General features: G+C 37.1%; 1 protein-coding gene across 6 annotated transcripts in view; it reads right to left on the bottom strand.

Annotated features, from left to right (window-relative positions):
- Positions 1-11009: 11009 nt before the first annotated feature.
- The window catches only part of TAF2 (TATA-box binding protein associated factor 2), a 102408-nt gene continuing 90369 nt past the window's right edge, over positions 11010-23048 (bottom strand). For all 6 annotated transcript variants that reach the window (XM_063606474.1, XM_063606473.1, XM_055116887.2 and 3 more), the window contains 2 exons: positions 22771-22893; positions 11010-12418 (listed from right to left, as the gene is read on the bottom strand). In XM_063606474.1, the coding sequence (XP_063462544.1) occupies positions 12156-12418; positions 22771-22893 (386 nt within the window). In that variant the 3' untranslated portion in view covers positions 11010-12155. The remainder of the gene's footprint in view (positions 12419-22770; positions 22894-23048) is intronic.

The following is a 23048-nucleotide window of genomic DNA, read 5'->3' on the forward strand; positions in this document are numbered from 1 at the left end:
TGGCTCAGCTGGAGCCCCTGCAGCTGAATTAGGGCAATAAGAAGTGGACAAATGGCCAACTCTGGGGCTAAGTCTTCTGAATCACCAGGCAAAAAAAAAAAAAAAATCTGTATTTAAGAGAAAACTGTATTTAACAGAAAAATAGCCATGAAGCACGATCGTTCAATTAATCATGAAAATGGAATATTGACCTTTCAGGACAATACTTGGCTCCTCTCAGAATGGAAAATAACTGAATGATAATCAAAACCTGATGTGTGAACTGTCCCTTCAAAGCAAGATATTCTAAAGATGTTAGGAGCTTTTGCCAGGAAAATAGACATCTCTACTTTTCACTTAAAAAACCTTACCATTACTAATGAAAACCACAACATTTAGAGAATGATGCCTCCCTTTATGCCCACCACTGCATGAAAGGACTTAGCTCCGCATTTGCAAGGTGTGAGAAACATGTCAGTTGGTGACTTCATATAGAATAACTCTATGGATATCATTACTGTGTACAGAGGTGTCTGGAGAGCAGATTTTTAATCAATGCCAGGAAAAGCCTGTATTACATTAATAGAAAATGTAGAACACAGGGTTCCAAGTCTGTTTGCTCAACCATACAATGAGCAGAGTATTACTGATTTTACTCATTTTCTTGGGGTCTCCACTAATTCCTGGCTACTAAAAAAAGAAAGTATTTTTCTTGTCCAAGATTATCACTCCAGTAATATGGTTGTGGTCATAACTTTACCACCAACCCCTTCCATGAGCTGTTGTTGCTTTACCTTTGGCCTCCAGAAAATCTTATTATTTTCTGTCTTCCATGCTCAACCATACAATGAGCAGAGTATTACTTCTTCCCAGAGGGTAAAAAAAACAGAAGATAAGCTCCATGAAGACATCAGCTATGTCTACAAAGCCTGATAGCATTAGTTGCTAGACTTGGGCAATTTGAAGATGATCAACTTTGTAGCTGGGCGTGGTGGCAGATGCCTGTAATCCCAGCTACTTGGGAGGCTAAGGCAGGAGAATTTACTTAAACCTGGGAGGCGGAGGTTGCAGTGAACTGAGATTGAGCCATTGCACTTCGGCCTGCGTGACAGAGGGAGACTGCATCTCAAAAATATTTAAAAAAATAAAATAAAATGAATATGATCAACTTTGACCTTGCCAAATAGGAACATGAAAGTCATAATGTATGTCAAGATACATACATCATCATAATGACCAACCACCCAACCATCTACCACTGACATAACTTCATAAAAGGACTTCTTAACACCAAGCAAGGAGGATGAAATATTTTTCAAGGTAAACAGCACTATTTAAGTGGAATGAGTTTTATCAAAATCTCACTCCCTTATCCTAATTTTTCTCACTTGGTATCGACAGATTAGCACCTGGGATTCACAGGGTCAGTCTTGGCATTGTTCTCTGAGTCCTGGATTCACTTTCTGGGCACTGGATTTCAAGGACAAGAAGGTTCTCTGGTATAGGATTGCAGGCAGGATCTAAGAGTTTCAAGAGGTGTGCAATGAAAAATCTTCACTAGAAATTCTAGAGCATATTTATAATTGGAGCAGAGAACTTGGCAAGGCTTCCCTCTTCATCCCTCATGGTTTTATTTGAAGTCTCTCATTCCTTACGATCAGTTTAAGATTAGACTACAGATTCAAGTTCCCATGATTGCCACTTACGTATACATCTTAACTCTACTACTAGAACCTAGCCTCCTTGCAGGCAGGGGCTATATTCTCCACAGGATCTGCCACTCAGCAGGCATTTAGGGTGTAAGCCTTGATGACTCTGGAGTCTGTAAAAGTTCTAAAAGCCACTCAGCAGCAGATGAACATCATTGTGAATTGATCCTGGGGGGAAAATGGACCTGTCCAAAGAGGTAAGAAAAAACAGTTTACAGTTAATTGGAAGTGTTCATGTTCATATATCTAACTACATAGTACCTTGTGCCTATGCTCAGAGTATAGGAAGGTGGTCTGCAGCTAATATATGTCTTTTAACAAAACTCAAATAAAAACAATCAAGGCTGTCTATATTGAAGTCCTGAAATAAGGACTTTATAACCTAGATTTTCTTATGCAACATATAGTCTTCTCTATGTACTTACTACCTAGTGTCAAAGGAATAATCACAAGAGTTTGGCAACTAGCAAGAAACTTTAAGACAATCTTGTTTTATATTTTTCAAGGAAACTGGCTCTAGTGAGGCTGAGTAATCTATTCAGGACACAGCACTGAGTGCTCACAGAGTTGGGCATAGAACACAGGTTTCCTGTTTTCCAGAGCCATGATCTCTCCACAACATTGTTTACTCCTCTGGCTGATAAAAGTCACCTTCTGCTTTCATATTCAATTCAAAAGTGCAAACAGTGACTGGCAGTGGCACCAGATGGTGAAGACAGAATAAACATCATAAACAGGCTAATGACATGACCCCTGTCCTCGGTGACTCATAATTGAATGGAAAAGAGCACTCACACATTCAAGTAACATGTTTTGGGGTAAAAGTTTATCTTGAGAAATAATAACATTTTTTCAACCTTTTTGATCTACCCAATTTGCTGAGCCTTTTGCCCTTTTTTTCTACTGTATTCTTAATATCTAATATGCATATTACATAGAATATCTGGTATAGGCAACTAGATATCCTTGTTCAAAAATCAAAAAAGGCCTCTAGAGGCTGCTCTTCAATGTTTGAGAGAAGGAAAATAAAATATTTTATCAAATTGTCTGCTGTACAAAACCCTGCTTATCGGCTTATACACTAGCATGCAAACTTATAGTTATCACACCAAACAAGATAAGGATGTCACTTAAGTCAATACACATCAGTGTTAATCTAATGTTCCAAACAAATATCATGGTAAAAGCACTGAAAGACACACTATGGTGAATACTATGAGAGTTATACATACAGTGAAAAAGGAGTGAGAGGGTTAATTCTGAGTGGTACGATCCTTGAGGAAAGGGACTGTATGTTTTATTGAATATTTTATCATTTTCCTAGAAGATGGAAAAACAGTGGGCATTCCAAAATATCGTACGCATGAGTGGAGGGAATGAAGGAAGGAAAAATGGGAGCCGGGAAGGAGGAAAAAGAGAGGGATGGAGGAAGGAAGAAATGATGGCTGGTTGGTTAGAAGGTGAAAAACTCATGTGTCAGAGCAGGTATTTGAGTGGTCTCTAGGCAAAGCATGATGCTGGGAGTGCAGAAAGTATTCTAGGCAGAGACTGGGCTCTTCCTTATTTATGGCCACTCAGGGAATGCACTGTGCTACTCTAGGGGGGCCTGTTTATATATAGACTCCAGCAGCCCCGAGGAGGGGAAAGCCTAGAAAAATTACTGCACAGTGGTAGACGTCTTCTTCTAAATCTATTTACTGTTCATCAATTATGATTAATTTGGCTAAGTTTTTCTTCAAGATAATTTAGGTGGAGGTAGTGGTAGAAATAGGAGGCAGTATGCTGTTTTAGAAATGACAGACCTGGGTTAAAATTTTAGCCTTTCCACTTAGCCGTGCAACTTCAAGCTCCTTGAGGACAAAATCTGCCTACCTTGTTCTGAATTTATCTCAGTATCATGCACATAGAATGCACTCAATAAATATTGGGTGATAAATTTTAATCACATATGGTGCACTTGAGAGTTTTCTTGTCTGTAAAATGAGGATGCTGGCACTCATTTGACCTGGTACAATAAGCATATGAGAATATGGTGTGAAGCGTGTAGCACAGCACAGGCACACGGTGAATGCTTATGAATCAAAGTTATTATTAGAAACAGAAGGACTTTGTTTTTTGGAATGAAAATGTTTAATCCAATTTTATAATTGTATAATCCTCTGTATTAAAAGCTGAGGGACAGTAATGAGAGTCGGAAGGGAATGTGGTTAGCCTGGTATTTCTCAACTTGTGCAGTACCCATCACTAGGAGGGGCATTTGAAGACAGGTGAGGAGTTTATGGTTGTCTAATCACTGGACATGTTAATGATGATTGGTAGGCAGGGACCAGACCAGAGTTGTTAATTGTCCAGTAAAGTGTGGGACAGTTCTACACAAAATACCTAAGCCAGTTTCCTTGAAAAATATAAAATGAGATTGTCTGAAGGCAATTTAAAATGCCCAATTGTGCTCTCATTGAAAAGCACAACATTGTTGGGCATGGTGGCTCATGCCTGGAATCCTAGCACTTTAGGAGGCCGAAGAGGGCAGATTGCTTGAGCCCAGGAGTTCGAGACCAGCCTGGGCAACATGGCAAAATCTACAAAAAATACAAAAAATTAGCCAGGTGTGAGGCCAGGCACCTGTAGTGTTAGCTACTTGGGAGGCTGAGGCAGGAGGATCCCTTGAGCTGGAGAGGTCAAGGCTGCAGTGAGCCGTGTTTGTGCCACGGCATTCCAGCCTGGGGAGCAAAGCAAAGACCTTGCCTCAAAAAAAAAAAAAAAAAAGGACGGCATTGTCTTAGAAGTCATGACATCATGACATCTGTTAGTTTCCTGCCATCTTTCACTTTAACACAAACATACGAAACTGCAAGGCTGTTAGAAAACTACTTGCACAAGAAACTACATTTACCTCCATTCTGTTGTCTCACATACATGAACAAATAGATATCAGGTCTTATCTTGTTCAATAAAATCAAGTAAAATGCAATTTTTATAAATGCATAAATTTTTTAAAGTTCTAATGAAAATGGTACAGAAAATGTGGCACTATATGCAGAAAATATGTTTGCAAAAACCATTACAAAGAATTTTACCTGATCACAGAAACAACCAAGACAATATTTTAAGGAAATCAAACAAAGCAACTTGAAGAACTATTTTCATCCTTTCCGTATTGTCTCCTGGCCCTGTATTCCACATAGTAAACATCTGTGTTCCTATAAGATTTCCGTTCCCCTGCTGAGCAATAGTTCTGCTGGGCTTGCTAGAAGATTTGCTTATTCCTTTGCAAAGATGAAGACAGAGAAATGATAAAATGGCAAAACGCTGAAGAGGGAAATAAATAGGTCAGGAATGTAAGGAAAAGGATTTAGAATACTGACCTCCGAGAAGCATCCAGGAGACAAAGGGAGACTATAATAGAACCTCTGCTTGTATTTATTTCTGAAAATTAACACTGAGGTTCTCACCTGAATCATGCATCAGACTATGTATTTCCCAGTATCAAGGGGTTGGTGACAGTGTTCTCACCCATTTTTTATTTTGCATATTGCAGTTTATATGTGTCCAGCTAAATGAACTCAAAGATATCTGGTTTTTGTTTTCTTTTTACTATTTACATTTTTTTCATTCATTTATTTACTTTAGGTATTTTCCAGTATCAAGGGGTTGGTGACAGTGGTGCTCTCACCCATTCCAGTATTTGGCATATTGCAGTTTATGTGTCTAGCTAAATAAACTTATAGATATCATCTGGGTTTTAATATTATTCCAGTATTTGGCATATTGCAGTTTATGTGTCTAGCTAAATAAACTTACAGATATCATCTGGGTTTTAATATTTACATTTAATTAATGAATTAATTATAGGGCAGTGGCATGATCATAGCTCTCTACAGCCTTGATCTCCCAGGCTCAAGCAATCCTCCCACTTCAGCCTCCCAAGTAGCCGGGACCACAGCATGTGCCTCATGCTTGGCTAATTTTTTAAAAACTTTTTGTAGAGACAAGGAGTCTCTATGTTGCCCAGACTTGTCTTGAACTCCTGGACTCAAGCAATCCTCCTGCCTTGGCCTTGGAAAGTGCTGGGAGTACAGGCATGAGCCACTGCACTTGGCCTATCATCTACTTTTTTTTTTTTTTTTTTTTTTAAGAGTCTCACTCTGTCACCCAGGCTGGAGTGCAGTGGTGCGATCTTGGCTCACTTGCAACCTCCACCTCCCAGGTTCAAGTGATTCTCCTGCCTCAGCCTCCTGAGTAGCTGGGACTACAGGCTCATGCCACCATGCCCAGCTAATTTTTGAATTTTTAGTAGGGATGGGTTTTGCCATGTTGGCCAGGCTGGTCTCTCCTGACCTCAAGTGATCCGCCTGCCTCGGCCTCCCACAGTGCTGGGATTATAGGCATGAGCCACCACGTCTGGCCTGTATCATCTGTTTTAATTAAGCACTACAAAATAGACAACAGTCTTTCAAAGATTCCTACAAACAGTGGATTGAAAACAATAACAATCATGCATGCATGGACAAACAACTGAAAAAAGTTAAACTAATGCTCATTTCATAGGATGAGCTCTTCCAAAGCTACATTAAAAGATAAAACACGGTAACCAATTGTTTAATTCAATAGAACTTACTGTGATGCTGGAAGTGTTCTAGATTGGCACTATCCAACATTGATAGTCACTAGGATTATCTGGTTTCTGAACACTTAAAATATAGCTAAGTGGGCTAAAGTTTTATTTTAAAAATATAATTATTTAAACAGCCACATAGGCTAGTGGCTACCACATTGGACAGCACACATCTAGGAGACACAAATAGAGCCAGGCCCTTGGGTTTGAATCCAAATGCTATCACATACAAGCTGTGTGACCTTTGGCTTAACTTTCCTGTGCCTCAAATTCTTTATCATAATCATAATACCTATCTCATATGGCTGTTGCTAAAATTAAATTTTTTTTTTTTTGAGATGGAGTTTCGCTCTTGTTGCCCAGGCTTGAGTGCAATGGCATGATCTTGGCTCACTGCAACCTCTGCTTCCCGAGTTCAAGCAATTCTCCTGCCTCAGCCTCCTGAGAAGCTGGGATTACAGGCATGCGCACCACGCCTGGCTAATTTTGTATTTTTAGTAGAGATGTGGTTTGTCCATGTTGGCCAAGCTGGTCTCAAACTCTCGAGCTCAGGTGATCTGCCTGCCTCAGCCTTCCAAAGTGCTGGCATTATAGGTGTGAGCCACCGTGCCTGGCCTAAAATTAAATAGTTAATGCATAAAAAGTACTTAAATATTTCAAGATAAATGGTAAGTTAATGCATAAAAAGTACTTAAATATTGCAAGATAAATGGTAAGTTAATGCGTAAAAAGTACTTAAATATTACAAGATAAATCTCCTAGTCAGATTTGAGGAAAAAAAAGAAAAAAAAAATTAAAATAATTTGAAATATGAATTGACAAACTCTTGTTACTAATGAACCTTGAACTAAGTCTACACTGGGGCTTCATAAATTCAGTACTTAGTATGAAGCTATCACAAACTGCAGGACATTAACAAATAATTTATTAGGTTGGTACAAATGTATTTGTGGTTTTTGCCATTGAAAGTAATGCAAAAACCACAATTATGTTTGCACCAACCTAATACTTCATCTTTATCCTATCCTTTCTGACACTTCTTTTTTTTTTTTAATTATTATTTCACTGGGCACTGTGGCTCACACCTGTAATCCCAGCATTCTGGGAGGCCGAGGTGGGTGGATCACTTGAGCTCAGGAGTTCGAGATCATGGACAACATGGCGAAACCCCATCTCTACAAAAAAATACAAAAATACAAATTAGCCAAGTGTGAATACAAATACAAATTAGCCAAGTAGCACCTGTAGTCCCAGCTACTTGGGTTGCTGAGGTGGGAGGATCGCTTGAGCCCAGGAGGTCAAGGCTGCAGTGAGCTGTGCTTGTGCTACTGTACCTCAGCCTGGGTGACAAACGAAGACCCTGCCTCAAAAGTAAATAAATGAAAATGAAAAATATTAAAAAAAAAATTTTTTTTTTTTTTGCCAGGCCCAGTGGCTCACGCCTGTAATCCCAGCACTTTGGGAGGCTGAGGCGGGTGGATCACCTGAGGTCAGGAGTTTGAAACCAGCCTGGCCAACATGGTGAAAAATCCTGTCTCTACTATAAATACAAAAATTAGTTGGGCATAGTGGTGCATGCCTGTAGTCCCAGCTACTCGGGAGGCTGATGTACAAGAATTGCTTGACTCCGGGAGGTAGAGGATGCAGTGAGCTGAGATCATGACACTGTACGCCATCCTGGGCAACAGAGCGAGACTCTGTCTCAAGAAAAAAATACAATTTTTTAAAGACTGGCTCTTGTGCTGTCGCCCAGAATGGAATGCACTGGCATGATCATAGCTCACTACAACCTCAAACTCCTGAGCACAAGCAAACCTCCCACCTCAGTCTCCTGAGTAGCTGAGACTATAGGCTCATGCCACCATGCCTGGTTAATTTCATTTTCATTTTTTTGTAGAAATGGGGTCTTGCTATGTTGCCCAGGCTGATATTGAACTCCTGGCATCAGCCGTCCTCCCACCTCAGCCTCCCAAGGTGCTGGAATTACAGGCATGAGCCACCATGCTCAGCCTTACATATACTTTATAATGAACATACTATATTAATACATATATACTTACATATAATAAATATACATACATTAGATATGTACATTCATTTTTTAAAGAAAATAAATGGAATAAAAAACCAAAAATGTTTAGAGATTACTGGGCTAAACCAAGTAAAGTGAGTTTGTTTCAGGAAGAAGCAATGCTCAGTGGATTGGCATTCAATTACTGTGGTTAAGTTACACAGATAATAAGTTAAAAAATTTGCATATGGAGCAGCAGTTGCTCGGAAATTTTATAAGGCCACAATATTCTCGTATGATGAACAAAGGAAGTCTCATTAATTATGTGTCATTTTACTAAACAGTAAAAAATATATATATATATATACACACACACACACACGCACACACACACATATATCTTGAGATGGAGTCTCGCTCTTCGCTCTGTCGCCCAGGCCAGAGTGCAGTGGCACAATCTCGGCTCACTGTAACCTCTGCCTCCCGGGTTCAAGCGATTTTCCTGCCTCAGCCTCCTGAGGAGCTGGGATTACAGGCACGGGCCACCATGCTCGGCTAATTTTTGTATTTTTAGTAGAGATGGGGTTTCACCATGTTGGTCAGGCTGGTCTCAAACTCCTGACCTTGTGATCTGCCCGCCTCAGCCTCCCAAAGTGCTGGGATTACAGGCGTAAGCCACTACGCCCGGCACAGTAAGAATACTTTTAAGCCCTGATTTTTAAGTAGTAATAAAATTTCTAGAATAATATATAATTGTTAAGAAAACCATACTTTGATGATAAAAATAGTCCAAATAGTATACATATCAGGGTGACATTAAAAATCATATCAGACAATATAGAATTTAAGCCAAAAACTATAAAAAAGAGGCAAAGGACACAATGACAAAAGGGCCAATTCATTCAGAGGGTATTACAATTGTAAACATATATGCACTCAACCTCAAAGCATCTTAATACTATATATAAGAGAAATATTAAAGGATCTGAAGGAGAGATAGACTGCAATACAATATTGCAGGAGATACTGAAGGAGCCTTCAATACCCCACTTTCAACAATGGACAGATCATTCAGACATGTAACGAGGAAACACTGAACTTTAACACTTTAGACCAAATGTACCTTACAGACATATACAAAACATTCAATTCAACAGCAACAGAGTATACATTCTTCTGGAGCACATATGAACCATTCTCCAGAATCTAACATGTTAGGGCACAAAACAAGCTTCAGCAAATTTAAGAAGACTGAAATCTTCTTGATTTCTGTCAATTCAATTAAATTTCAGTTCATTTCAAAATTCTGAAAATTCTACTTGAAATCATATTTTTCTGACCACAATTATGAAACTAGAAGTCAAAACGAGAACTTCAGAAAATTCATAAGTATATGGGAATTAAACAACATGCTCTTGAATGCATGAACTACCAATGAGTCAATGAAGAAATTAAAAGGGAACTTAAAAAATATGTTGAGACAAGGCTGGGTGTGGTGGTTCATGCCTGTAATCCCAATGCTTTGGGAGGTTGAGGTGGGAGGACGGCCTGTGGCCAGAAGTTCAAGACCAGCCTGGGCAACACGGTGAGACCCTGTCTCTACCAAAAAAAAAAAAAAAAAAAAAAATTAAATAGAAGGAAAAAAAAAGTTGAACCCCTATTTTTTTGTTAAAATAAACTGCAGATGGATTCAAGTTGGATGAAGAATGTAAACCTGAAACATAAAATTTTAAGAACATTCCAAAAAAGTGAAAGATTATATAATTGTAGAATGAGGAAGATCTTTGTAACTATGACATAATATGCAAAAGCCATAAAAGATAAAGCATAATTTAAAAAAAAAAACAATTTCTGCAAGTCTGTATTATATGCTACTGCTTGTTTTAAAAAATCTGTACATACTGTAAAAATACATGGAAATATATATATAGACTAGTGTGCTGGAAAGATATATATAATACTGTCAAAAATTACTGCCTCTGGGAAAGGAGACTGGGAGACTTAGACTGAAACTGCATTGTGTTTAATTATCTATTTCAAAAATGTGAATAAAATACCTTTTGCATTGTCTGCTCCCAACCCGAAGCATAAATAATCAAGAGTTCACCATAAAAAGAAGTTCCCTGGAAGAAACATCTAATATAAACATCTGATAAAGAAATAATATACATAAGGTTCCTGGTACAATGTCTAGCATACAAGAGGTGCCTGAATTATAATAGCTAGCTATTATTTATCAATGTCTTCCTATAACACAAGTAATTATTTTGAAATGTGTGCTTAGAATTTTCAAAGTTGGGAATTCTATATATGGTATCACTATACACTCTAAAATATCCTATTTTCCAAAAATAATTTCAGTTGGACAACATTCAATTAATTGAAACTTTAAATAACTGTCATTTAGGTCCTTCAACATCTGATCATATTCCCTTTGCACTTATACTCCAGGCCAACTGCGCAGCCTTCTAATTCCTGAACACACCCTTGCTTTCCTACATACCTTTGAAGATACTGTTTCTTCTGCTGAGAGAACTTTACCCCATCTCAGCCTACTGAAATCATTCCTCCTAGTGAGGCCAGCTAAAAATCCCACCTATTCACAAAGCTCTCTGCAAACTATGTGGACAGGTTTATTATATATACACACACAAGAAGGTAACACAAAATATAAAAAGCTACAAAGACAGAATGATCAACTTAAAAAGTTATTTATTAAACAAGTTAAACACAACTAAAAGTATATTTAGAGGTCCAAGATTCAAGTATTTTTGTCAAACTTTCTAATGATAAGGGGAATGATAAAAATTGAACAGATATAAAAAATATTCTTAAACAAATATTAAAGCACATGGAAAATTCAGAAATAAAAACACACCACCATATAAAGAAATCAAAATATTTCATATGTTTTTAAATGCTTATGGTATGAGAGCCAAATTGTCTATTTCCAGGTTAATAAACAATACATAAGCTCACCTTTTTAAAGGTATCATACTTTGTGTCATATAGAAATAATTTTGGAAACAGTATGTGTTGGGTGTGTAAATTGTCCACATTAAGCAAAACATATTTTACATATGAATATTTTCATTTATACTTACTGAAAAACAAAACAAAAAAACTTATAATTTAAACATCTTGATTTGAAAATAATTTTGGATTTGATAGTTCTGCTAAATTCCAACATCGTAACTGCCGAATGTGTTATCAAAAGATAGTTATTCAAAATTTTTTTAAAAAAGAATTGCTTCCCCAAATCTCAGTATTTTAGAGCAAAAGGAAAAATAACATATTCTTTGTTCATAAATTCTGATGCTTAGTTTCTACGTTAATACAAAAATGGTGCAATAAGGAAGAGTACTGTAGAAAAGCCACTGTCTTTTCAGTAGTTCCAAATGGTGTTATACAATATTTCACTGGAGATAGTGGTTGCACCACAGATTTGGCAGTTGCTTCTGTGTAAATCATAACTTTGCCCCATAACATCCACCAAAGGCTTTCAAACATAATTGACTTTGGCGGTACACATGGAGACCATGATGCGAACGGGGACTGCCAGTGGATATGAGGGCTTTTATGAAAGGGAGTTTGCTCTGTGTGTTTTGGGGAGGAAACAGCGGATGAAATAGTTTATCCAGAACTACAAAACACATTTTCCTAATTAGATCCCAACTGTATAAATAATGTAAATCAAATGCTTAGAACTTAAATGAATTCAGAATTTCTGTAGGAGAGGCGAATCCTTTCCCCCCTCCCTTTTATAATTCTTCACAGAGGACAAAGCTTTAGTTACATACATTCTTCTGGACATGAAAGGAAAGGTCTCTTTGTCCCCTTCTCAGTCTGAAAGGGAAGGAGAACGAATAGACCTGCCACTGGCAGGGCTGGAGAAAGTGAAAGGCTCCTTGTCCTTTTCTTTACTGTCATGCTTATGCTTGTGTTTGTGCTTATGTTTATGCTTCTTCTTCTTTTTCTTGTGCTCATGGTGATGGTGGTGATGGTGGTCACTGTGTTTGGAGGCTGTAGATTCCTTAGTAAAGACTGAGAGTGGAGCGCTTGCTGCTGGATGCATACTCATCTCCAAAGGTGCTTGTTCTTTACCTTCAAGATTAAAAATACCCAAATGAATTCCTGCTGATGATAAGGAAAGCCAGACTAAAGAAAGAGGAAGCTGATGACAGTATGTAAAGAGGGATTCCTAAGTTTTTATCACTTCTATCAGGAAAGGGAGAAGTATCTAAATAAGACATGTAATTAGTTACACACAGAGTTTTTCAGCATTGTGGCCAGGAAGTTGAATATATAGTTCCTTATAGTCTATACAAATTTGGCCATATACCAGTGTGTTACCAAATCATCTTTTAAAAATTAATATTTTCTAAGTATTATGAAAAAACAATATTACACATGATGTTATAGGTTAAGACCCACACTGGGTCCAGGCGCGGTGGCTCACTCCTGTAATCCCAGCACTTTGGGAGGCCAAGGCGGGTAGATCACTTGAGGTCAGGAGTTCGAAACCAGCCTGGCCAACGTGGTCAAACTCCATCTTTACCAAAAATACAAAAATTAGCCGGGCATGGTGGTGGGTGCCTGTAATCCCAGGTACTCAGGAGACTGAGGTAGGAGAATCACTTGAACCTGGGAGGCCGAGGTTGCAGTGAGCTGAGATCGTGCCACTGCACTCCAGCCTGGGTGATAGAGTGAGACTCCATCTTAATAAACAAACAAAAAACGACCAACATTGGTCAATGAAAACATAACTCACTCAATTACATAACTCACTCAATTGCTCTAAGGTATGGGGGAGGGGAAGATGACAGTACAGTTGACCCTTGAACAACATGGGTTTGAACTGCATGAGCCCATTTATATGTGAACTTTTTTTTTAACCAAACGCAGATTGAAAATACAGATTTGAAGGATGCAAAACCTGCATATAGATAGAAGAGCTGGTTTTTCATATGGGCTGACTGCAGGACTTGAGTATGCATGGATTTTCGTATACCAGGGAGGGATCTTGGAACTAATCCCCCCCGCATATACCAAAGGATGACTCTATTTTCTTTGTGCCATCTGGAGAACAACTGATATACCCATAAACATGCTATTCTAGCTACTGATAATGGTATCTCAGTGAAAATCAAACATTTGTATAGCTCCTTAAGGCAATTTCTAGGGATAGACAAATGAACTCTAAGAAGATTCAGAATGCACAGCTTAAGAAACCCAGAAAAGGTGGGGAGTCTATAAAGGGAACATCTGTCTCTCTACACAGATGAGAGTAGTGTCAGTACAAAGAAAGAAACAGAATTAGAAGGCCCATACTCTAGACTAGGTTGTCCTGTTAGCCTTTAGCTATACTTCATCTTTCTGGGTCTAGTTCATCATCTAAAAATCTAGATCAAATGTCCTCAAAGGTTCTCTACAGTTTTAACATTCTATCCGTCTAGGAATCTATAACAGTAGTTCTCCAACTCTAGTGTACAGATTTGCTTTTTCCTCCAGACCCACAGGCCTATAATCCTTGGGCCATACTCTGAGAAACAAATCTCTCTCTATATTTATAGGTTAATGGTATTGCTTTACATGCAGCCAACTTAAGCCTAAGATTCATTTCAGATTCCCTCCCTTCCAGAGCTACGTGGTTACCAAATATTGTTGATTCTCATAAATATCTCTTAAATCCGCCCCCCCCCATCCTAATCCTGTCTGCAACTGTATTAATTCAGACCACCTCACCTCATCTGGATTATGGGTACTAGTATTATAGATACTAGGTACTAGTCTCCTCCTAGTCATTAAGGTTTCTCTGCCTGAAGTATCTTATGGATTAAGTGTCTAATGTATATGTAGTTCACAGCAGTGGTTCTCAGAACACCAGGGGTGATTTTGCCCCCAAAGGGTTACTTGGCAATGTTCAGAGACATTTTGTTACTGACATCCTACGAGTAGAGGCCAGAGATGCTGGCAAACATCTTAAAATGCACAAGACACCCCTATACCCCCAACAACAAATTATGCCTAAAATGTCAACAGTGTCCAGGCTGGGAAACCCTGCTGCATCATGGTCTTCCTAAACAAAGCTGCTTTTTATCTGCTTAAAAACCCGGTTGGTTCTACTGACAGTACAAAAGATAAACTCCTTGGACTTCAGTGCAGGAATTTCTGAAAAAATATATTATATATATTAATCCAAACTAGCTAAAAAAAAAAGAAAAGGCTTTTCACTGAAATAGATTTCAATGTAGTTTCTTTTTTTAAAACAGTAAATTTCTCAGCACTAAGTTTGATCCAAACCAGCCCCCAAATCATGGTTTTCACCAAAACAGACATCACCACAGAAGCTTTCTAAAAATTACATTGCAGTACTAATTTTATTTATTGACAGTTCATAATCTGTCCTGAAGTTACCTTTCCAGCCTTCCATTCTTCCTTTCTATATACTACTCTAGGCTAAACCTTTCATAACACTGTGTATTTCTAAATGCTATTCCCTATGCTTGGGATGTCCTCCTTTCCTTATTTCTTGTCTAACTGATACACTCATTTAATAAGCATCAGAAACTATATTGGGACTGGGGAAAATATTGATAAACTAGACAGATATCAGCCCTCATCCCTCCTAGGAGCTTACAGACTAGCAAAGAAGAAATAAATTGAGTAAGTGAACCTGAGTAATAAAAAGGCAAAACATAAAGTGAAACAGGAGCACAACAGGGCACTTAAATTAGCTGGGGGAAGAGGGGGATTAGAGAGGCAAAGTTCTCCAGGAAAGTAATGGTTAAGCTGCAACCTAAAGGAAGAAATAAGGAAACAAAGAACATCTTAGTTTCTTCAATAATTTAAAACCTAATTCAAATGTTTCTTTGGACGGTTTTCTTCAAATTTCCCAAAGGAACTGGTTCGTTCATGTTTCCACAGCATAATACAGATAAGGGAATTAAGTCAAAGAGAGATTTAAGTAATTTGCCCAAGGTGGTACTGGCAGGTCTGAGGCACAAATCTAAAGAGCCTGACTCCAGAGTCTTACTCTTAACCATGATGCTACAGTGTTCATCTACACCAAGATGGACTGCTGTATTTCTTTTGTCTTTGAGTCTCTTCCATTAAACTGATAGCTTCTTGAGGACAGGAAGTTTGTCTTTTTCATCTTTGTGTCCCAACATATAGCACAGTATCTATCATCCCCTACCCCGCCCCCTCTAACAAAGCTTGCTAAATGAATGAATGAATGACTATAACAGAATTATACAGTTGTGTTTCTTTTTAAATGTCAGGTGAACTTAGTCCAACTAAATGTAACTTGAAGGTCACTGATTTTGAGGAGAGAAGAATAATGCACAAAAACTATTATAGCTCATCCATTCAAGTGGTATTTGACTCCTGTACTTCCTCTTTGTCAGGCACTGCTCCAATATTTTAGAACACGTGAACAAATCAAAGTTTCTGTGCTCACTTATTATTCACATTTTAGTATCCCAAAATTCTATTTCTTATATTCATAAACTTTGTAATAAAGCCAACACTAATACTCAAGTAAAAGCTAAACATATTATTTATATATACAGGCAAGTTTGAAGAACTGTATCTTCTGTAATAACTGGTACCCAGATATTCTTTAAAAGGACAAAAATATTGAGATTATCTGATTTAGTTTCAGCCATATATGCTACCATATTTTAATTCAGATTTTAATACATAAATTGCATGAATATGTTCCTGATTCTATGAATATGGGAATAGGCCAATACCTAACAGAATACACAGGCGGGTGATAAGAAGTAATAAGAAGCTTTAAAGTCTCATGAACAAATTCCTTTAGCTTCCATCTCATTATTTAATCATTCTATATCAACAGACTTTGCAGCTTTCTTGTTGGCTGTCTGCACTCTTGGGAGCTTGAGGTTCTCTTCTGCATTTCAGAGAAGAAAGAAGTTTTATTCTTTAATCCTAAACACCTACCAAACTACTTGGATTGCAGAAAGCCAGTCATTATGTTGGAACCTGTACTTCTCAGCACAGGCAACTGCCTAATGGGCAACTGAGCATTTGCAGGTGTAATCTTTCAAAAGAATACTTACAACCACTTCAAAAGTGAATCCAATTTTTTGTCTAGACAGTGGCCTTACACTTTGCATTAAAGAAATATTGGTAATAAATCTTGCATTTCTCTTGAGATACATGAAGTCTACTAAGAAGACAATGGATTAGTTAGCACCAAGGACAAAGGAGTTAGAAACCAGGGCTCCTAGGACAAATGGCTAATTCCAGGTCTATGACAGAATATTTACAAGATGAGCTTGAAACACAGGGTCTAACTGCAAGGAAGTTAAAACCTTGTCAAATGAACTCAGTCCAAAGATGGAACAAATTGAATACTGATAAGGACAATAATTGTGATAGACTGAAAATGACTGCTCACCATTGGAGATTGCTAGTCAACAACTCACTACTTTGAAAATTATTAAATACATAGAAAAATTAAGCATTTATCTTTGTTTTCCTATAGACTTATACCACTGGGTAATAGTAAATGAAGAGAAATTTAGCTTTATAGAAGTAATCCAGCTTACAAATAAAAATGAAAGTATAAATTGAAATATCACTATCTTGCAACTTAATGAATTAAGGAATCTAGTTTGAACATCTATAGTGGTTAACCTCAAAAAGAGTCGACCAGACATTGTATGCTTCCAGACTAAAGAACACACACCCTCTGTAAACCTGAATCCAATTAGAATTCTAGATACAACTACAAATTTACAGAAACTAGAGAACTTAACATGTTAATTATATCATGGGTATAAAATTAATAAAATACAGACTTGAAAAGTACAGAACAAAACCTAGTTTCTTTAACAAATGTAAGAGAGGAAAAGAAAAGAGGTATGAGTTGGAAACACTAGAATAAAAAGTACAGAACAAAAACCTGGCTTCTTTAACAAATACATTGTAAGGGAGAAGAAAAGAGGTATGAACTGGAAATGTTAGATTCAAAAAGATACAAAGGCTATATCAGCCAACTGCAATGTGGACCCTACGTGGACACTGATTTAAACAAATAAATTGTTAAAAATAAAAATAAATAACGGCATTTAGAGTCAACTGAAACTTAAAACAGTGACTGGATATTTAATGACATAAAAGAATTAGTAAGTTTTTTAGGTATAACATTACTGTGGTTATGACTTTTTAATGTGCTACCTTTTACAGATACATACTAAATAATTTATGAATAAAATTATATTATATTTGGGATTCACTTCAAAATAATTCAGAAGGGTAGAAATGGGTAAGATTAAATAAGACTGACCATGAACCAATTATTGTTGAAGCTGAGTAACAGATACAGGGGCCTCATTATACTTGTCTGACTACTTTACAGTTCCCTATAATAAAGCTTTTATCTTTTTCTTTTTCTTTTTTTTTTTTTTTGAGACAGAGTCTCACTCTGTCGCCCAGGCTGGAATACAGTGGCATGATTTCGGCTTACTACAACCTCTGCTTCCCAGGTTCAAGCGAATCTCCTGCCTCAGCCTCCTGAGTAGCTAGGATTACAGGTGCGTACCACCATGCCCAGCTAATTTTTGTATTTTTGGTAGAAGCAGGATTTCACCATGTTGGCCAGGCTGGTCTTGAACTCCCGACCTCAAATGATCCCCCACCTTGGCCTCCCAAAGTGCTAGGATTACAGGCGTGAGCCACCGTGCCTGGCCTAAAGCTTTTTTTTAAAGGAGAAATTAAAGCAATCTGGCAATACCATGAAAGTGTTACATGCCTATATTCCTTTAGAAAGTTTTCCAAGAATTTAATCCCATTAATATGCTCATGCATATGTGAAAAGACACATACACAAATATGTTCATTGGCAGTAACAGGAGAACAAATGATCTATGCTACCCTATCATCACCAACAACCTTTAGCTCTTAAGTTTTCACTTATACTATAAACTATAATTGCATACTATATACTATAATTGAATATAAGTATACTATATATATACAGTTGTATATATATAGTATGTTTTATTTATTCTCTCTAGAGAATATATGTTTATATATTCTTTTTCTCTCTATATATATGTACGTATATATGTTTTGCTTATTATCTATCTCTCCTAAATAATGTTTACCAGCTCTAATCTAAGGTGGTAAGAAAGCATAATTTCCTTACAATCAGATTTGGGACACACAAGTTTACTTTCATAGGAGCATAATGAGGTCATCTATAGAACTCTATCAAGACAATACATATATTACCATCCCTTGATACAAACATTTACACAGATAATTTCACATATCCTTTCAGGGATTTACAAGACGTCTGCTAAATTGTCCATTCACAGGTACCACTCATCTTTAGGCTAATAAAAGTCCTTCTAGTAACCTGAAATACATGTCACTCTTCTAAACAGCAAATATATCAGAGAAAGGAGATACATTTAATTCACAATAAAAAAATTTTCCTATTTCATGTTATATGGAAAGAACAAAAGAGATGTTCAGAGTTGTATTGTTCTACTCAATGTAAAATCTTTCCTGGAGACCAAATAAAATGCACCATGGATAAGGGTTAGCTGCAGTCGAGTTAACAAATGTAAAACAAATAGAAAGAGGTACTTAATGTAAGTCTAATGTGGAAGGATTTCAGCCCATGTGATGAAAGTGCTGATAAGAAACCGTGAATAACCTGCTAATTCTAGTAAATTCATTCACCTTAGGTATATGTTTAAATTTAACACAAAACCTGCAGTTTTTATTAGGAAAGGTGTAAGTTCTGTTCTTCAGATTGTTTAGATCACTGTAAAAAAAAGTAGAATTATATCATTATAATTTAAGGATAAAAAAATCAAAGTCTGTTTTTCGTACTGGTTTCAAAAGAAAGACCTCTAGGGCAAGCTCTCAAGCTTTAAAGAAGTTTTTTTTTTTTTTTAAATTAAAAAATTTACCAGAATTGTGTTTTTCTGACTTATGCAAGAAGGCATTACATAATACTGCAGCCCTAGCTAGGCAGCTGCAGAAACTCTCCGCTTCTTTCCCACAAAAACCACTAGGGAATTCCCTTGCTCCTTGTTCCCCTTGCCCGGCCTCTCTTCTCCAGCACTGCAATCCCTACAGTAACCTGGGAGACAGTCCAGTCACCTCAAGCTCTGCAGTAACAGACAGGGAGCTGCTGTGGTGAGAAGGGAGAGAATATTGTATGTTCATCCCTATCACCATGGGAACCATAAAGGCCATTTCTTTATATCCCCTTCCTTACCTCAGGAAAAGGAAAATAAATAATAAAGTAATGAAGGAAAATACTCTTGCCATTTCTCCCTTCTCATCCCAATGGCTTAATCTAACACCCACATATGATCCTGCCCTAAAATATTCTACTATCAAATGCAAGGAAAGGGAAAACTGGGGAAGCAAGGTTAAAAAGTAAACCATAATGTGTCCTCTACTTAACAGTTTCCATCTCTTCTTTAAACCCATATTCTTCTTCTATCCCTCCTAGACAAGGTCTGTAACACATTCCAGTTCTCAATTATCATCGGGCTCCTTGGCTCTAAGGGGGCCATCTAGGACTTCATCTCAGCTCATGAATAAAATAAAATAAAAAGCAGAGGCTGGAAACTCAAAAGCCTTGTCCTGAGGAACAGCACAAATGAGTAAACAGACTACTGGGTGCGGCATAAGAGATCACACGCCTTACTAAAAAGCCTCTCACACTTTTTCAAGAAAAGCTAGAAATCCAGAATTGCTTTTTTTCTTTGTTTCCTGAATGTCTCTATCAGAGTAAAAGGAAATCCATATTTTTATGTGTAACCTCTTCATTTTTAGTTATCTACTTCAAAAACTTTTGTGAGACTTATAAGAAGATGCCTCAGCTTGATGAACTGGATATAGGCCAAAAAACCTCATTTGTGATCTCTAATCTAGAATCCCTAGAGACTGAAGAGAGGTCACAGCTTCCCTCACCAGTGCTGTCTCCCTCCTAAACCCGCAACTCTCAACCCCAAGAAAGGTGGCTGCCATGGTAAGAGATCTTCAGCTTCTGCTGGGAGGCAGGAAGACAAGAAATTCCTTTTTCACTGCCAATTTGACTTGACTTGGGTTAGGCTAAAGTTATGCTTCCCACATGCCAAAAGTTGGAGCTCTGAGTGAATCTTCTCACAGAAACGTTGTTACACACAAGGGCTAGGTTTGATATTTGTATTCTTGATGTTTGGTAGGAGTTGTAAAGCTTTTGTTGGCTAGTTTGGAAAAGTTACTTAACAAATAAAACAATGTCGCCAGGCCTGGTGGCTCACGCCTGTGATCCTAGCACTTTGGGAGGCTGAGGCTGGTGATCACTTGAGGCCAGGAGTTTGAGATGAGCCTGGCCAATATGGTGAAATCCTGTCTCTACTAAAAAAAAAAAAAAAAAAAAAATTAGCCGGGTGTGGTGATGCATGCCTGTAATCCCAGCTACTTAGGAAGCTGAGGTACGAGAATCACTTGAACCCAGGAGGTGGAGGTTGCAGTGAGCCAAGATCGCATCACTGCACTCCAGCCTGGATGACAGAGCGAGACTGTCTCAAAAAAAAAAAAAAAAAAAAAAAAAGAAAAGAAAAGAAAAGAAGAAGAAGAAGAAAAAACTACCTATAGAAAAACTGCATTCAAAATTCCAAAATAAATATATTTATAAATAAACCTTCAAAACACTATTATTTGTAAAATGAAGGTTTTCTACATTCTTGTAATATCACTGTTGAATTTTGACTTGCTCAGTGACCTCAGAGTACTGAACAGCAAAAACACATTTAAAGGAAATTACAGTCACATTAAAGAATATATTCAAAGTTAAGATTACTAGATCAGTCCATCTAACTGGTATACATTTTTGCCTCATGCCAAGAAAGGACCCGACACTAATAGCAGCCAAAACTCAAATGTTAATGCATTCCTATTCCCCACCATTAGGGCTGTGTTTCTTTCTCCCCAGTCTTCCCATATGATGCCATGAGAACTAAAAGCCTATAAAGAAAGACCTGAAAAAAAGTGAAAATGTATTTTTAAAAGCAATAAGGATCAATGATAAAAAGGCACACTGGTGGGCACAAAAAAAAGTGTTCAGATTTGCTTCTACATAGGTTAATGTGCCACACAGCTAAGAAAAACCAAATGTATTCTGACTCTTTTTGGAACAGTAATTGATTAGACTCTCGGAAATTTAGAGAGAATTTTTTTTTAAAGGTAAGCAGAAGCATCATCCTCAAACTGTATGAAGGAGTTTGAAATTCTCTAAGCTTTATAATTTTTAAAAATGTAGAAAATTATTTACATCTAGTAAAATTTCAAAATTACACCAAAACCAAAAGAATACAAAAAATCAGGAAGGGCCAAGAAATATCAAAACTCACTCATTAAGTGCAATAAGTGCCCAACTGATTTCTTTCTGAAACATATTTTAGGTGAATCTATTCCAATAAATGCACAGAACACACAAAGAACGGTAAGCAATCAACAGTCTGGGGTCTCAACATCAAAACAGTTTAATGTGCTGCTTTTGTTTGAAGTCCCCTGTTAATAACAGTTAATTTGTAAGCTCCTCAAAGTAATAAACAGCACTCTTTAAAATATCAGATAAAAACAAAATTTATATAAGCAAAGTCCATCAACTGGAATATAATCAGAAGTTCACAGACTGTAAAGTCTGTCTACTTCTGGAAAAACTATTCTTTAAAAATGATTTTGTTTATGTATCTTGTTTTTTCACTCCCTGTTCCTTGAGAATTTGAGGACTGAATCTTTGTTTCACGGTAGTTCATCAGCATCAAATGTTTGCACTTCATTTGGATTATAATCCTCTCTTTGTAAGTGATGAAACAGAATAAGCAGAAAACAATGTGAAACAGAATAGGTAACAAACACATCTGAATTAAATTACTTTTCACAAACTTAAGCCCAATTACTGTGAAATGATATAAGAGAATATAGCATCAAGTCTTCAGGAGTGAATCACCAATTATATACATGAGTGGGGGATAAGTGGTTGATTTTTTATTTTATGCGTTTATATCTTTTTTATAAAGGTACAAATTAGATGGTTTCTATTGAAGTTGGCATTTGTCATAATATTCTTAGAAAAAGCATGGCAAAGAAAGAGCAAAATGTTCATTATAATTAAATGGCATTATCTTTTAAATTATCTTTAAATGGCATATGGGGGATAATTTTTTTCTCACCTAATTTTCTTTTATTTCCAAGTTTTCTATAATAGGAATACATTACTTTTGAAAAAGAAAAGTCTATTTTAAAATAGTCTTTAAAGTTAGACAATATAAGCTCAATGTATTACAAGAAAAGCCAAGTCCTAAGATCTGTATTTTTGAAGGGTTTTTTAAAGTTGATGAAGTAACTCTATTACATTTATAGATTTGTTCTTGAACAAAATAATATTAATTCTGATTAATTATTTTTACCTGTTCCCTTCCGTGCAAGTTCCAAACTCCACTGGGGTTTTGTGGTGGGTGTGCTGTCACAGCCTGCTGAGTGCTGGGGTATTAAAGCAGATCGGGAGCTAGCTGGCCGATATTTCGAGAGCCCTAAAATGCCAAACAAGAGAAAAAAGAGGGATTTATTTCTTTGTTTCCCAAAAGAAAAAAAAGGCTGACAGGTTTTTATAAGCTAGCCTTAAAGACAGAAGCAATTCATCCACAGTAAAATTCTAACAATTGAAAGAATACTAGCTGGGTGGAGT

This window comes from Pan paniscus, chromosome 7, assembly GCF_029289425.2.
Source record: "Pan paniscus chromosome 7, NHGRI_mPanPan1-v2.0_pri, whole genome shotgun sequence".
Classification (NCBI taxonomy): domain Eukaryota; kingdom Metazoa; phylum Chordata; class Mammalia; order Primates; family Hominidae; genus Pan; species Pan paniscus.